The 14,631-nt window shown below is 55.5% G+C and overlaps 5 protein-coding genes across 5 annotated transcripts; all 5 read left to right on the forward strand.

Annotated features, from left to right (window-relative positions):
- Nucleotides 1-633: 633 nt before the first annotated feature.
- M406DRAFT_348078 (uncharacterized protein) lies at nt 634-2,695 on the forward strand (the record flags this gene model as incomplete). Its single annotated transcript, XM_040922359.1, has 3 exons — nt 634-744; nt 838-1,130; nt 1,219-2,695. 3 exons carry the CDS (start codon nt 634-636, stop codon nt 2,639-2,641), a joined length of 1,827 nt encoding a protein of 608 aa, XP_040772944.1. The 3' UTR covers nt 2,642-2,695.
- A 2,553-nt stretch (nt 2,696-5,248) lies between these two features.
- M406DRAFT_221657 (uncharacterized protein) lies at nt 5,249-6,867 on the forward strand (the record flags this gene model as incomplete). Its single annotated transcript, XM_040915599.1, has 4 exons — nt 5,249-5,378; nt 5,766-5,969; nt 6,111-6,182; nt 6,314-6,867. Coding segments are annotated over 4 exons (960 nt in total), but the record flags the coding sequence as incomplete, so codon positions are not given.
- An 880-nt stretch (nt 6,868-7,747) lies between these two features.
- Nucleotides 7,748-8,954, forward strand: M406DRAFT_324303 (NAD(P)-binding protein). The gene has a single exon (XM_040919852.1). It carries the CDS (start codon nt 7,884-7,886, stop codon nt 8,835-8,837), a length of 954 nt encoding a protein of 317 aa, XP_040772946.1. The 5' UTR covers nt 7,748-7,883; the 3' UTR covers nt 8,838-8,954.
- Nucleotides 8,955-10,457: 1,503 nt separating this feature from the next.
- M406DRAFT_358165 (uncharacterized protein) lies at nt 10,458-11,632 on the forward strand. The gene is made up of 4 exons (XM_040923816.1): nt 10,458-10,753; nt 10,820-10,871; nt 10,942-11,125; nt 11,227-11,632. Exons 1-4 carry the CDS (start codon nt 10,627-10,629, stop codon nt 11,374-11,376), a joined length of 513 nt encoding a protein of 170 aa, XP_040772947.1. The 5' UTR covers nt 10,458-10,626; the 3' UTR covers nt 11,377-11,632.
- Nucleotides 11,633-12,752: 1,120 nt separating this feature from the next.
- Nucleotides 12,753-14,312, forward strand: M406DRAFT_266893 (homogentisate 1,2-dioxygenase; the record flags this gene model as incomplete). Its single annotated transcript, XM_040917838.1, has 2 exons — nt 12,753-12,820; nt 12,941-14,312. 2 exons carry the CDS (start codon nt 12,753-12,755, stop codon nt 14,310-14,312), a joined length of 1,440 nt encoding a protein of 479 aa, XP_040772948.1.
- Between the last annotated feature and the right edge of the window lie 319 nt (nt 14,313-14,631).

A 14,631-nucleotide genomic window follows, 5' to 3' on the forward strand; every position in this document is an offset into this window, starting at 1 on the left:
AGGGAAGAAGACAGAGAGACAGCAGGCTGGCGATTCAATGTTGACGACGGTTGAGAAGAAGACAAAGATCTGCTACTGTACAGAGTCAGCACCTACGAGGGTGGTCTCTAGGGCGGACCTAACCCTCCCTTGCCCTAACCCTGACTGAACCTCGCGTACCTGCTTGATGAGAGCCCCTCCTCTTAGCGATGACGACCTGCCCCTCTCCTTCTTAAATCAATCTGACACCTTGAAGAGAAGGAATACAGTAAAAAATCAAGAGAAAAGCATCATGAACCCACGAAATGATGAACCAATCTAGTCTTGATCTCAATAGTCTTTGGCTCAACAGCTTTGCCACGATATACCATAATTTTAAGTAGTAGGCAGGGCTTCTCTCGCAAGCCGACACGGCACCGAGATGACCCCGGTTCTCTGCTCGGGCGGTTCAGACTCGATCTCGTTTCAGCTTGGAGAGAGGATTACGCACACGCGACGAAAAAGAAGGGATGTGGCAACACGGCAACACGGCACAGCAGATACCACCCCATTTATCAATCAACTTTTAGTCTGCGATGAGTGGTTATCGGGTGCAAACTTTCTTGATGCATGCCAAGCCAACGACGCCTGTCTAAAGCGGTGACTGTGCTGGAGATGGCTGGTCCAGATGCGCTACTACGAGACCCTGAGAGCTGCGTGAGGCAGACAACCGCCGACGAAAGCGCACACAAGGCGTTCGAGAAGGCCAGAGACAACCCCGACGAGGTGAGAGCGGCATCATCACAGCCGTCGTCGATGGGAAGCGCCGATGAGACGGGCTTCAATGGACACGGCAGCCTCGTGTTGGAGAGGCTCAAGAGACGCTTGCCACCGTCTATCCAGCGCAGGTCAGATGCCATCTGTACCTATCTGAAGGGACCCGACCCCCCCAGGATCTGGAAGATACGACCAATTCTGCCTCGTCTTCAGCATCTGCCGCTGCGGCTGGTGGACAAGTTCTGCCCTAGACAGTGGCAGCGCATTCTGGCCCTCTTCCTCTTTTACGTCTGCTGGATCGCCACCTTTGGTGCTGTGCTCCACAAGTCGGCGGTGGCTGATGATGTGAACGGCTATGGCCAACCAGTTCAAATACAGTGCGGCGGCGTATTCTGGTTTGGCTTCCTTTCCCCCCCCCCCCCTGCCCTGTGGTTCAATTCTTGGGCTTGATTTCCATTGGTTGTACTGACACGTGAGGAACAGGGAGGAGAATAACGATTGTGGGCTCAATGGCACAGATTGCCTGCCCTTCGCAGACAGCTCGTTCGCCTTCCGATGTCCTGCGAACTGTATCAGTGAGGAGGTGCAGAATCCTCGTGCAGTCGGCGCGCAAGAAGTCATCTATGAGCCACTGGTGGTCGGCGGCCCAACTTCGGATGGAACCCATGACTTTACGTACCGCGGCGATTCTTTCATATGCTCTGCCGCCATTCATGCTGGTGTCATCGCCAACGGCGTAGGCGGCTGTGGTGTCGTGTCCCTCATTGGTCAGCAGAGCAACTATCCCTCGGTGACACGGAACGGCATCTCGAGCATCGGGTTCGACTCGAGCTTCCCATCGTCTTTCACTTTTACGTCGACGACTGCTTCCTGCAGGGACCTCTCATGGGACTTGCTCGCCGTTTCTGTCGTGTACACGACACTGCTGTCCCTGTTCACCCGATCTGCCTCGGTGTTCTTCTACACGACGGTTGTCGGGTGTTACCTCCAGGCGGCGCTGGCTACGGACACGCCCGAGTACGCCAGCATTGCGACGCTGGTGTCGACAGCTATTGGCAAGCTCCTGCCAGCGCTGTTCATCGCGATGGTCATGTATAGGCTCTATATCCGGCGTACCTTGCACGACCTGACCGCCCAGGTCGAGAAGACGATCCTGTGGCTCGGTCCATGCTGGGTGGCCGTGCTGGCGGACTACACCTTCGAGCTGATCCCGCTCGAGAGGCTCACAGAACACGATCTCCGGCAGGAACCAGGCGGGCTGGCCTCGCTCATCATCATCGTGGTCGTCCTGCTCTGCGCCTTTATCGGACAGGCATGGGCTTTCAGGCGAGAGGGACGGCTGCTGCGGTACCTGGCGCTCTACGTGAGCCTGGGCATCACCATCGGCCTCCTGGCCGCCATACCACAGGAGGACCTCCGTCTGCACCACTACATTCTGGGGCTCCTCCTCATCCCTGGCACCTCGCTGCAGACCCGGCCCAGCCTGGTTTATCAAGGCATCCTCGTAGGGCTCTTCATCAACGGCGTGGCCAAATGGGGCTTCGACGCGATCCTGCAGACGGCCGCAGAGCTGCAGGGCGACGCGCTGGACGGCTCGGCGCTGCCCGTGATCACAGCGCTCAATGCGACGGTGTCCAGCATCACCTTCACGTGGCCTGGCGTTCCTGCGGGCTGGAACGGGACCAGCGTCCTCGTCAATGACGTGGAGCGCTACCGAGACTACTCGTCCAGCCAGGACGAGCGCTCCTTTACCTGGCAGAGAGCGATCGCCGGGGAGCCCGAGTACTTTCGGTTTGGGTTCTTTGCGCTATCAGCAGCGTATGGGCTGGAGACGGGCGACTATACCATGGGTGGCACCTGGCTTGCAAATGGGACATGGATACAGATGGCCGCAGGGGCAACGTGAGCCAACATGTTTTTTCGCCGACTAGCCAGCATAATATCCATACTATCATGTGCCATAGTATTGCAGTAATCTTCTCAATGCAGAGATCTGCACCGGAGGTGCGTTATCCGCCTGGTAGAACCGCGATTGTCCCCCACGCCACGACCCACTCTGGGCTTCCCACGCAGCCCCGGTATATAGGTCTGGCCCCACTGCTCGTTCATCCCTTGTTATAGCCATGTAATCCGTCAGTCTTCTGGGACACTGGCAGACAAGGGTGCTGTGGCCAGAAAATTCTATTCTTTAACATGCTTGAACATGTCTTCAATGAAGGTTAACATAGCATAGACGCTGCTCCTTCCGCAACCTCCACTTCTTTTGGGCACTGCGTACCGACATCCGCGATCCCAGCATCGCTGTCGTTCAGCTCGTGAGATAGCACAGAGGACCGTGCCAACGGCTGAATTGCAGCTTACTAGACCGCACAGGCATGGCGGGTAAGTCCACTGTTTATGCTGACACTTTTACTGATACGAAGGTCCTGGCGAAAGGGTTGTTCCGTCTTGGCCAGGAGATCTGGTGAGTTCAATGCTTAATTCACTAGTACGGCTCAGCAAGGGCCATGATCGCCTAGTTCAGCGCCTCACGAAAAGCTCCGTCGTTTCTCTCGCGCTTAGTTCCCAATACGTGGGGGGGTCTCGTGCTCGGAGGCCATTTTATTTTTTTTTCTTTCCCTTCTTCTTTTTTTCTTCCCTCTTTTCCCTCTCTCATTCTCCGTGCGTTGACGCAAGTACTTCTTTTGACAGCCAAATCATACGGGCTGTTCTGCTATTCCCAGAACGCTAATCGTCACGGGCACTTGTGATGACCATGTCCGCCGAGTAGAGCCCGAGCCTGATCTATTTAGGGCCAAACCGTAGGCCCGGGCGTCGTATTAAGATTGGGTCTAGCCCGGCGGCCCGGGGATCTTCATGGCCGGGTCACCATTCCCGCCCTCGATCCTCGCCCAGACCGCCACGATCCGCTTCTCGCTCGCAGGGCGGCAGTTCCATGGGGTCCTCTTCTTCCCGCTGCTTGGCATGGGGAATGGATCATTGTTTTTTCCTTGTGTGTGTGTGTCTCTCTCTCTCTCTCTGTGTGTGTGTGTTTCTTCGACATGCCACACAACACCGCCGTAGGGAGGTTTGGACATAAGACGACATAAACCGTTGAATAATAACAAGGGCAGACGCCACACTTCTTCACTTGAAGTACGTCTCCACACCCACCAGCAAGGGTGAAGGAGAGGGGGAAGATGGTCAATATTCTGGGCACCGTCCTATTTCACCCTATATACCATAACAGGCCCAGGTTCAAGCTTGATCTTGATGCTACCTCTTCCCTTTCAATTGAGCCAGTTGTTCGGTTCTTTGATTGACTGACTGACTGATTAACTGCCTCTCAAACTTTTCTCTCCGGCCTGCTCGCTTTTCTTCTTCTTGCTTTGTCTTTTCTCCGTCTTTCATTCTCTTCTGTGTTGTGGTAATGCTATTTGTTATCCCACTGCCACTAATCTACTGTGTTGACTTTCCAATTATTTTTGCCCTCTCCTCTGCGAGAGTTTCCGAGTCAGCAAAAGAGGTTCAAGACTTGCTCTTTTCCGGAAGCGGAATCCATTTCGAGATCATGCGCGGTTGCTAAGACATCCGGACGGCAAAACTACAATTCGGCGGACTATGCACAGTCCCCTCTCCTAACCACCCAAGTCTCATGCTAGGTTTTGCGCCGAAGCACAACTCAACTCGTTCGGCTTGGACCTTTCTTTTTCGTTTCCCATTCGTCACGAGACCATCTGGAGGAGAAGAAAAGGACATACATCCACGACGACGAGCCAAGGACGTCGCATTATCTCCGAGCAGTATTATATTTTTTCCCCCTTGAGGCCGATTCCATAATCGCCAATCTACTACACCTGGGTACGACGAACCGTGCCTGTAACCCTTTTCCATTGGACGCCAGCAGGGGTTTCGTTTTGGGGGGTTGTACCGAATGCATCCTTCTCCTCAAAATCTCGACCACCGGCCTACCTCAGACTCCTCCTCCTCCTCCTCCTCCTCCTCCCCCTCCTCCGTTTGCTCTCAGAAACTCCCTCGGATATTTTCCCATCCACGGCAGATCTTTCTCTCAGCAACACTACTTGCGCAGTAGGCGGTTGTCCAACACACATGGGGCCTTTCGCGGCCTCGACGCACTCGTCGCCGCTGTCGCAGCAATCCCACGCAGCATGGTGGTGATGCGCCCCCTCCTCCGTCTTGCGCCCAATTTCCGGGCCAGACCCACTACAGCCACCATCGCTTCGACAAAAAACTCCTCTTTGGGCAACAGCAGCAACAGCCACAGCAGGCGCCTTCTCATCCTCCTCTTCAGTATCTTCCTCGTCCTCACGTTCGGGTCCACTCCTGTGGCAGCCCAGTCCTCAGCAGGGAACCTCTCGTCATGTGGAGTTCGTCTTCCTCTCTCTTCCTCTCTATTTGCATCTTTCCGCCCCGTCCCCGGGCCCCTTTCTATTTTCCTTCAACCCCCCACAGAAGAACTCTCTCTCTCTCACACAGAGAGGAGACTGACTCTGCTCCCTGAACACAGATTACCTGCCTCCTCGAGGGGCTCAGCCAATCAAGCTGTAGCCTCACGGATGTCGCGTGCCAGTGCGAGAGCGCCGTCCTGGCGAATACCGCGTTGGACTGTTTGATGGCCAACTGTACCATGCAGGAGAGTCTCGGTTCGTCTACCCATTTTTTCCTTCTTCTCCCCCCCCCCCCCCCCTCCTTCTCTTCTTAACTTCTCCGTTTTTTTTCTTTTTCCCAATCTTTTTCTCTTGGTCCCTGCACAAGCACGTACAAGTCATGTGGCTTGTCCAAGGAGAAGAAAACCCCACGCCCCCCACGCATCTATCTCATCCATGTCTCAAGTCACCTCCGTGGCCCGACCCCCCGGGGGCCAACTGGCTGGGTTCCAGATTGGCGGGCGGGCAGTACGGCATGGCCGCCATACAGAGAGCACAACAAAACATGAAGAGACGGGAGAAGAAAAAGAAGAAGAAGAAGATTGGAAGGAGGAAAAGAAGAAAAGAGACAATCCAGCTGACATGACCCTCGAAAACATAAAGAAGTATCTCGTTACGAAGCTTCAGAATGTAATTACTCGCACACCTCCCGGTCGGAACAGGTCGTCGTAATTATGTCGGCACTCTGGTCCGTCTCCGCCCTCTTCGTCCTCCTGCGCGTCGTGTCCAAGACCATGTCGAGGACGTTTCACACTGAGGACTATATAATCATCTCCGCGATTGTGTTGGCCGCGGTGGTGTACGCCTGTGCGCTGCGTAGTGAGTAATTGGATTCTTTCTTCTTTCCTTCTCTTCTCCTATCATCCCCGTTTGTGGTGTTTGGTCTGCATAAGTACTCCATCAAGCCGTGTGCCGAGAGCCGTTTTACTGACACGGTGCTTTCCGTAGTGGCCGGACTAGGTCTCGGCAGCCATGTATGGGATCTCGCCGACGGGGCTTTACAACAGATCCTGAGACTATGTAAGCTTCTCCCTCATTATCATTTGACGTCCCAAGACGATTATTTCCTCCTCCGTCCCCATACGAGCACTCTCTCTTTGCTGACCCTGCCTCTGCTGCTGCTGCTGCTGCTGCTGCTGCTGTTGCACCAGTCTACATCTCCGAGATCATCTACGTCGCCGCACTGGCTTTGACCAAAACCTCCATCATCTCCATGTACTTGCGCATCTTCGACCCCCACAAACACTACCGGTTCGCCTGCCACGCCGCGCTGCTCTTCATCCTCCTTCCCAGCATGGCAGTCCTCCTGGCCACCATCCTCTCGTGCCGGCCCATCTCCTACTTCTGGGACCGGAACCCGCTTCAGGTTCCCCACGGGAAGTGCCTGAACGTTGTCGCTCTTGCGTACGCCAACTCCGGTCTCGCCGTTGCACAGGATATCATCCTCATCGTGCTCCCCGTGGGCATGCTGTGGAGGCTCAACATCTCGCGCAGGCGCAAGGTTCTCATCGCGCTCATCTTCGCCGTTGGCGGGCTGGGTCTCGTGGCCACCATCATCCGTCTGCGCACGCTGTACGTCTTCGGCAGCCTGAAGGATCCTACGTGGGACTATGTCCCCGTCGTCTACTGGACGACCGTGGAGCTTGCCGCAGGGATTCTCTGCGCGTGTCTGCCCGCGCTGAGGATCCTGGTGGAGAAGATATTTGGTAATGTGTTCCACCTTGGCACAGGCGACCGGTCAGAGGACGATGCTCGCGGGATCAGGATGGAGAGGCGGAGACGGCCGACGGTGGAGGTGCCTGGGGACGATGTGGAAGAAGAGGAGGAAGAAGAAGAGTGGAAGGTTAGCGGGTGGGAGGAGGACTGGGCGAGTCAGAGGCGACTGAAGACCACAGGAGATGATGGAGAACAGGCGACGCAAAGTCCGTGCCTCAAAGGGTCGTTTGGCGATGCGCCTGCGGAACCCAGTTCACATGACCCTGAGCCTGAGCCAGATCCTGGACAGCGCCCGAGTGCAGGTGATAGCTTCGTGAAAGATTGAATTGACATGAAATTGGGCATGCATGTTCCCTAAAAGTTGGAAAGGATGTCCAGATTATTTGCCCGCTGCCGGCGTATTCGTAAGCTGCATGATTAAGTCCGGCCGACAATGCGTGCACGTTACGGACGCCGGGGCCCGGCGCGGCAGCATGCCACAGAAAAGAGCTGTAATACATAAACATGTCTATCCCGAGACCGCGTTGGAGCCGGAGAATAGGACTGCTTCTCATGCCGATATCAGCGTCTCGACGAATAGATGAGGGAGCGTAGGTCTCGAATGCATTGCATTTGTCACCGCTCGGACAACTACTCGCGACGAGCTGTCCGAGCTGAGCCGACCGAGCTCAGCGTCGGACGAATCTGTGCCCGAGTGTGAGTTGTGGCCGTCGGCAATTACATACTGGAGTTAAGAGCTTAGCTGGCCCAGGCCTGTGCTGCAATACACAGCTTGGTACTATGTACACCTGCGAATACTGCAGGGACAGATGCACCTTGCTAGAGACTGGACAGCACCTCACCGGAGATAGGATTGCAGTAGTTCTTGGAGAGATAAATAACCCCCGTGGTCCTCCTGCATTCCGGACGATTATATTTGTCTCAAGTCAACAAGCACTACCGATCTTAAGCATCATTACGAAGTACAAACTCAAATTCTTGGGAGAAAAGGGAAAAAAGAAAGTCATGTCTTCCCGCAAGTACAACAACGTAATCGTCTTTGGCCCTACTGGCGGTGTGGGCTCTCAGGTCGCCCTCGAAGCCAACAGGCGCGGAGCCAAGGTGTGGCTCGCGATGCGGGACCCTACCAAGACCATTCAAGACATCCCCGCCGATGTTGAGAAGTCCGGCAACTTCGCCCGTATCCAGGCCGACCTCACAGACCCGGTGTCTATAGCCAAGGCGATCAAAGAGTCTGGGGCAAAGGCCGCGTACATCTACTTGATCCACGGGGCGTCGGATGGCATGCGTGGAGCGCTACAAGCGCTGCGCGATGCTGGCGTCGAGAGCGTTGTCTTTCTGTCAAGCTTCTCGATCACACCGGCTCATGAACTCCGCAAGATCCCACAGTCGGCCTTCATTCCCTGGCTCCACGCCCAAGTCGAGATCGCGGCGGAGGAGGTGGGCATACCCTACTTCACGGCGCTGCGGCCCGCCGCATTCGCCAGCAATCACTTCAAGAACTTCCTCGACCGGTCTGCGAAGCCACCCAGGGCGACGCATATCCGGGACGACGCCTGGGTCGACAACATCACTCCGGAGGATATGGGCGCGGTGGGGGCCGCCGTGCTCGTGGAGAGGCCTTCGAACGGAACCGAGATCATCTACCTGGCCGGACCGGAGCTGATCACCAAGGCGCAGAGCTGGGAAATCATCAAGAAGATCACCGGTCGTCACGACATCAACGCGAACCCTATCACCAAGGAGGAATTCCTCAAGCAGGCTCAGGCCCATCATCTCCCAACTAAGGTCGCAGAGTACCTGGTCACGGTCGACGATGAATCAACCGAGCGTTCCTACCTCTTCTCAGAAGCCTTGCACCGTGAATCCGTCGCAAACATCAAGAAGTACTCTGGCAAGGAGCCACTCGGATTTGCAGAGTATATCGAGGCGCACAAGGCAGAGTGGCAGGCGCTATGAGACGGAGAGGCAAACAGCCACCCGAAAGCCACCGGCAGGGTGATCTGGAGAGGGTCAGGAGCGCGGGTTAGTAGCCTTGTATGATTCAATCAAGAGCAATACCAACATGGATGCATCAATAGTGCGAGTGACTCCCCAGCCAAGTGTCAGGTATGCTCCTTGTGAAGCGAGTGCACTAGAGAACGGGCTAGATGTTGAATGTCGTGCCATCGTAGCCTCGTGATGCCCCGTCATCGTCTGCTCTTCAGTGGACAGCACCTCAGCGCCGTCGCGGCGGTGTTCTGCGGGAGCGCCGGTCCTGTGCGGAGAGCTCCTATAGTAGGCACGCAAGCACGCCAGAGCCTCGCATAAGGACGGCGAGGTGGTGTGACGCATCAGGCCAGAGAAGGGTGCAGCGAAAGTGGAGTGCAAAGTGGATAATGACGCTCTGGTATTCCCGTGTCCTCCCGAAGCAACGCATTCCAGCAGTCCCGTTGTCAACACGAACGAAGGAAGAAAAGAGATGGAAGAAAAGGCGTCGGCTGGGTTGGGTGATGTTTCACGTCTGCGATCCCTATTGACACCACGTCTCCTCAGCATGCCTGTGACCAATCAAGGGAATTGGGGGTTACTACTCTTTACCAGGGCACTGCCTTTGGGTGGGTGGGTCGTTCCCTACTGCATTTCCCCGGATTTTCCCCAGGTTTTATCGCGATGAAAAGAGTATAGGGAAACACAGGTGACAGGCTAGTTCTCTTCAGGGGAGCAGGATTACCCACTCACGGAAATGGCCATCGCCCAGGGGTCCATAACTGCTGAGCTGATCGTCCGTTGCTCCATTACTGGTAGTGGTCCCTGGCCGGTCACGCGATGGGCTGATGTGTTGATACCAAAGCCCTCCTGATCAAGGAGCAACAAAAGCAGTTGTAGTGGGAAGAGGAGGAGGAGGAGGAGAGGTGGTGGTGGTGAAATTGATGAATCTGCTAGAAATAAATGCCAGTAGCCTCTGCTGTATATTGGCACTGGTGTAGATGAAACTGTTGCAATGACCAGCCAGCCCCACCCCTCTTCAGATGGGTGTGGAAAAGGATGATGGCGATTGATTTGGTGGCAGCTGGCAGGTGTGTCAGGTTACCCCGCCTGATCACGCACACAAGTACACGAATGCAAAGAGGCAGCCAGCAGCCAAGAAAAGAAGAAGGAAGGGGCCCCCCTCACTCAACCTGGCACACACCTGAAAGAAGCTCACGCCATTGATGGAGGGGGCCGCCACTCATCCGTTCCTGCCGTGCTGCTCGTTTAGGTCAATGGTGGGGCTGCTGCTACTGTTACTGTTACTGCTTGCTGCTGCTGCTGTTACTACTGTATGTATGTACTGTAGGCCGCCACGGCTGCTAGGGGAGCTCCATCCCCCTCCCTCGCTACCTGCTACCTGCTTCTCTCGCGTGATGACATGAGATTCGACAATACAATGTGCCTGCCCTGTCCTGCCCGTGCCGCTGCCCTGAGGGGCAACGGACCAATGCCAATGCGGAATGCGAGGAGCAGGGGACGTGACCTATGACCTTCCCACCTTCCCCTCCTTTTGTACTTGAACAGCTCGTCTTCCCCTCTTCTGTTCCCTTGCTGCTGTTCTTCTCTGTTCTTCTCCAGCTCAGATCAAATCATCCACAAAGCCCGATCTTCAATTAAGCCATCTCATCAACACTGCGGATACAATCAGCCGATCTTCCCAAAGTCAACTGATTGCTCTGACAACACACACAACAATACCGCATCCAGCCTTCGCACCACATCTTTCTCGGTCATCATGACAGAGCCACTCGCCAAAGTTGACTCCGCTGTCGATGGCGTCGACGTCAAGGATAACAAGACGGTCAAGAAGCCCCGGCAGAGCACTGTGGCCGCTGCCGGAGTGTTCAAGCTCGAGGATCTTGGTATGTCTCCTTGTTGGTCACTTTTCAATATTGTAGACGGACCTGGCTGACTGCTATAAACAACAGTCGAGGAAGGAAAGACAATTCAGATCGCCAAACAGACCCAGAAGACGGGCTGGTAAGTCAGAACGTGCTACTGATGCTCGGACGACCGCAGGCTAACCCGGTTCCTCTGATGTCTTGTGTAGGAAGATCAACACGTCACCAAACACCGTTGAGGACAAGGACATCCTCAAGCTTCACCTGACCGAGCCACCAATCAAGAAGATTGATCTGCATTTCCCATTGGGTTTGGAGGTCACTGCACGAAACCTGAAGGGTGTCACCATCAAGGATGCCATGGATGCCATCCACAAGCCCTACAAGAAGAAGGTTCGTCCGGCTCCTCCTCCTACCCTCTCAACAAATGATCCTCTACCTCCTCTCTGTCTCCTTCTCAGTCCAGTCGCTGACCTTTTCCTCCTACCCAACAGCAAGATGACGAGCTCCCGGAGGCCTACCTCAAGGGATTCGAGTATGACCCAGAGGAGTCCAAAACCCGGCTGGTAGTGCACCTGACATCGACTCCGGAGGTCGAGTCTACCGGTGGTAAGAAGAAGAAGAAGAACAAGGGTGAAGAGTAAGCCATCCTTACATGCAGGCGGGCCACAGGTGGCAGGATCTGCACTGTTAAGCGTTGACAAGCGGCCTCATGGAGCTGACTGCCATGATATGTTGCTGTGCTCGGCCGCTTAGGCCAGTCACATTGACACCGCTGGCTGCAGTAGTTGAATCTCATATCTATGACCAGTCTCTAGTTTCACTGAGCTGTTTGCCTTTGCAGGTTAGCTGCATCAGTGCTAAGAAGAAGAAAAAATGGACCGTTGTTCTTTCTCGATGACATTGAACATGACGCAGATAGCCGAGCTGTCACTTACAGACGATGACCCCCTTGGCATCTGTCGCTGTATCCAAATCCTTGGGTCGGCTCTACCTTCCTGCTGCCCTTTTCACGTTCGTAAATAATTACAACACGAAAGAGAGACACGACTGACAGGACACACTACTGGACAAGAGAGGCACTCCGTAAAAGGCGTCCTGCTGAGCTAATGAGCGTATCCATAGTCGGTGGCCTCATGCTGATATCGCACAGACTTGCCTCATTCCAGTTTTGAGCACACCGGAATTTCCCAAATGCCTACAGACGAGACGCAATATACGCATACACACGCACACCAGAGCTACTAGATATCCATTGTCTGTCCAAAACGACTGATTTCCCTGCGTCCAAGAGGGAAGAAGAAGAGAAGCAAGGGACCGGCAATGCGGCAGGGCATTGCCACGTACGTGTGTAACAGGAGATTAGGAATCTGTCCGCCAGGACTACCACCAGTCTCGCTTCCTCTCTATTTTGAGATAGAGAGAGAGGGAGTTCCCTTCCGTCATCCGTCTCCAAGAGTCTTCTCCCTGTATGTCATTAGAATTCAGACTGAACAGCTACCGCACCTCCTCCTGAAGCGATATAGTCAGTGGGGCGGATTGAGTCGGCCCCGCGATCTCGACGGTGGATCCTTGAGCAGCCACCAACCCCGCATCCACCGACGTTAGCCGCCCCGCACCACACCGCGGAATTGAAGGGCTTCGGTAGAAGAAGGTTGTAATGCACTGACTGCTTGGGGGGCAAACGCCAGAAACCAGGACCAACGCCTCCAAGAGCCGAAGGGCGAGGTGCGAAAGGCGCAAGCTGCTGCTTTCCATCTGAACGGTACGAGTACATGGCAACTCTCTCCAACAAGATGGTCTCACACCTTCTCTTCGACAATGACTGATTGTTTGTGGTGCTATCGGCTCTGAGCTCTTTCCCACTGCATTGATTATCATCATCGTCGTCGTCATCGTCGCTATTGTGACTATCGTCGTTCATCCTCTTCATCTCCCTGATCTTCTTCAGTAATCTCTTCCTCGAGAGGGCAAGAGGGCAAAAAGACATTGCAGCCGCAGTCCTCCGCCCAAGGTCAACATGCCCGTGACACAGTTCGACTTCAAGGAGAAGTATCGTTACCAGAACGGCTTCAACTCCTACCTCGAGTAAAGACCCAATCAGCCTTGTCTCCTTCTCCCAGCGAACATGTTGTTTTACTTGCAATGGAATGCAGTGGCTCGGAATGCTTTGCTGACCTTCTTGTCTCCTCTCGCTTGATCTCACAGGACCGAAGCAGTGCCTGGCGCCCTCCCTGTCGGCCACAACTCCCCCCAAAAGCCGCCTCACGGCCTCTACGCGGAGAAGCTCTCCGGAACCGCCTTCACCGCGCCTCGACACGAGAACAAGCAGACATGGCTGTACCGCATCCTCCCCTCCAGCGCACACCCTCCCTTCGCCCCCGCTACAGACCAGCCGCTCAACGGCCACACCGAGCCTGGCCAGGCTGTCGACTTCAAGGAGTCCGCCGCTACCAAGATGCACTACATCCCGAACCAGCTGCGCTGGGACCCGTTTGACCACGGCTCCGGCGACACCGACTTCGTGTCTGGTCTACACCTCGTGGCTGGCGCTGGCGACCCCACCATGAAGAGCGGGCTGGGCATGTACATCTTCGCGGCGGGGCGGTCCATGGATCCCAACCACGCCTTCTACTCCGCCGACGGGGACTTTCTCCTTGTCGCGCAGGAGGGAGTGCTGGACATCCGCACCGAACTGGGCTGGCTCCTCGTCCGCCCCATGGAGATCGCCGTGATCCCCCGCGGCGTCAAGTTCGCCGTCTACCTGCCCGACGGCAAGCCGATCCGCGGCTACGCCCTCGAGCTGTACCAGGGCCACTTCGTCCTCCCCGAGCTCGGCCCCATCGGCTCCAACGGCCTCGCCAACGCCCGTGACTTCCAGGCCCCCCTGGCGAGCTTCGACGAGGATTTTGGCTCCGTGGCATCAGACGACGGCGGCGCCCACGAGCACCTGGTCACGGTCAAGTTCGCCAACAGCCTGTACGCGACGCGCCAGCGGCACACCCCGTTCGACGTCGTGGGCTGGCACGGCAACTACTACCCGTACAAGTACGACCTGGGCCGCTTCAACACCATTGGCTCCATCAGCTTCGACCACCCGGACCCGTCCATCTTCACCGTGCTGTCGGGCCTGTCGGACCACCCGGGCACCGCCATCGCCGACTTTGTCATCTTCCCGCCGCGCTGGCTCGTGGGCGAGGACACCTTCCGCCCGCCCTGGTACCACCGCAACACCATGTCCGAGTTCATGGGGCTGATCTGCGGCGGCTACGACGCCAAGAAGGGCGGTGCCGGCGGTTTTGTGCCCGGCGGCGCGAGCCTGCACAACGTCATGAGCGGCCACGGCCCGGATGCCGACAGCTACGAGGGCGCGCGCAACGCCGAGCTGAGGCCCGCCAAGGTCGGTGACGGGAGCTGTGCCTTTATGTTTGAGAGCTGTCTGATGGTGGGCGTCACAGAGTGGGGGCTGAAGAAGTGTGCCAAGGTCCAGGAGGAGTATAGCCAGCACAGCTGGGGCGGCCTCAAGGTCCACTGGAAGAGGCCAGAGGGAGCCAAGGCGGACGGGCACTTGTTGAAGTAAAGATATATATATATATATATATAATATGTATCACCTCATGCTTTACCATACATTGCGAACCTTCATGGCTTGCGTTCCCAACAAGAAAATTTTCCGTCCTCATAGCAACAGCGTTTCCACCCAAATTTGTAGTCAAACATTATAAAGTAGCCCCTCACAGTGAAGCCCGTCGCAAAACGAGAAGACCCTCCATTGGGTATCTTTGAAACACATCCGTCTGCATGTCATGACTGAAACAATTTGCCAAAGACCGAAAGCCACCCACACACATAATCCAAGGACTCGAGCCACAAGCCTTTTTTTTTTTTTAAAAAAAAAA

This window comes from Cryphonectria parasitica (genome assembly GCF_011745365.1).
Source record: "Cryphonectria parasitica EP155 unplaced genomic scaffold M406scaffold_8, whole genome shotgun sequence".
Lineage (NCBI taxonomy): Eukaryota > Fungi > Ascomycota > Sordariomycetes > Diaporthales > Cryphonectriaceae > Cryphonectria > Cryphonectria parasitica.

Bases quoted from the DNA above. Each gene is read 5' to 3' on its own strand.
- M406DRAFT_324303 (XM_040919852.1), top strand. From the start codon at position 7,884: ATGTCTTCCCGCAAGTACAACAACGTAATCGTCTTTGGCCCTACTGGC.
- M406DRAFT_358165 (XM_040923816.1), top strand. From the start codon at position 10,627: ATGACAGAGCCACTCGCCAAAGTTGACTCCGCTGTCGATGGCGTCGAC. The intron at 10,754-10,819 runs GTATGTCTCCTT...TATAAACAACAG, and splicing joins GTTCAAGCTCGAGGATCTTG to TCGAGGAAGGAAAGACAATT. The intron at 10,872-10,941 runs GTAAGTCAGAAC...TGTCTTGTGTAG, and splicing joins CAGACCCAGAAGACGGGCTG to GAAGATCAACACGTCACCAA.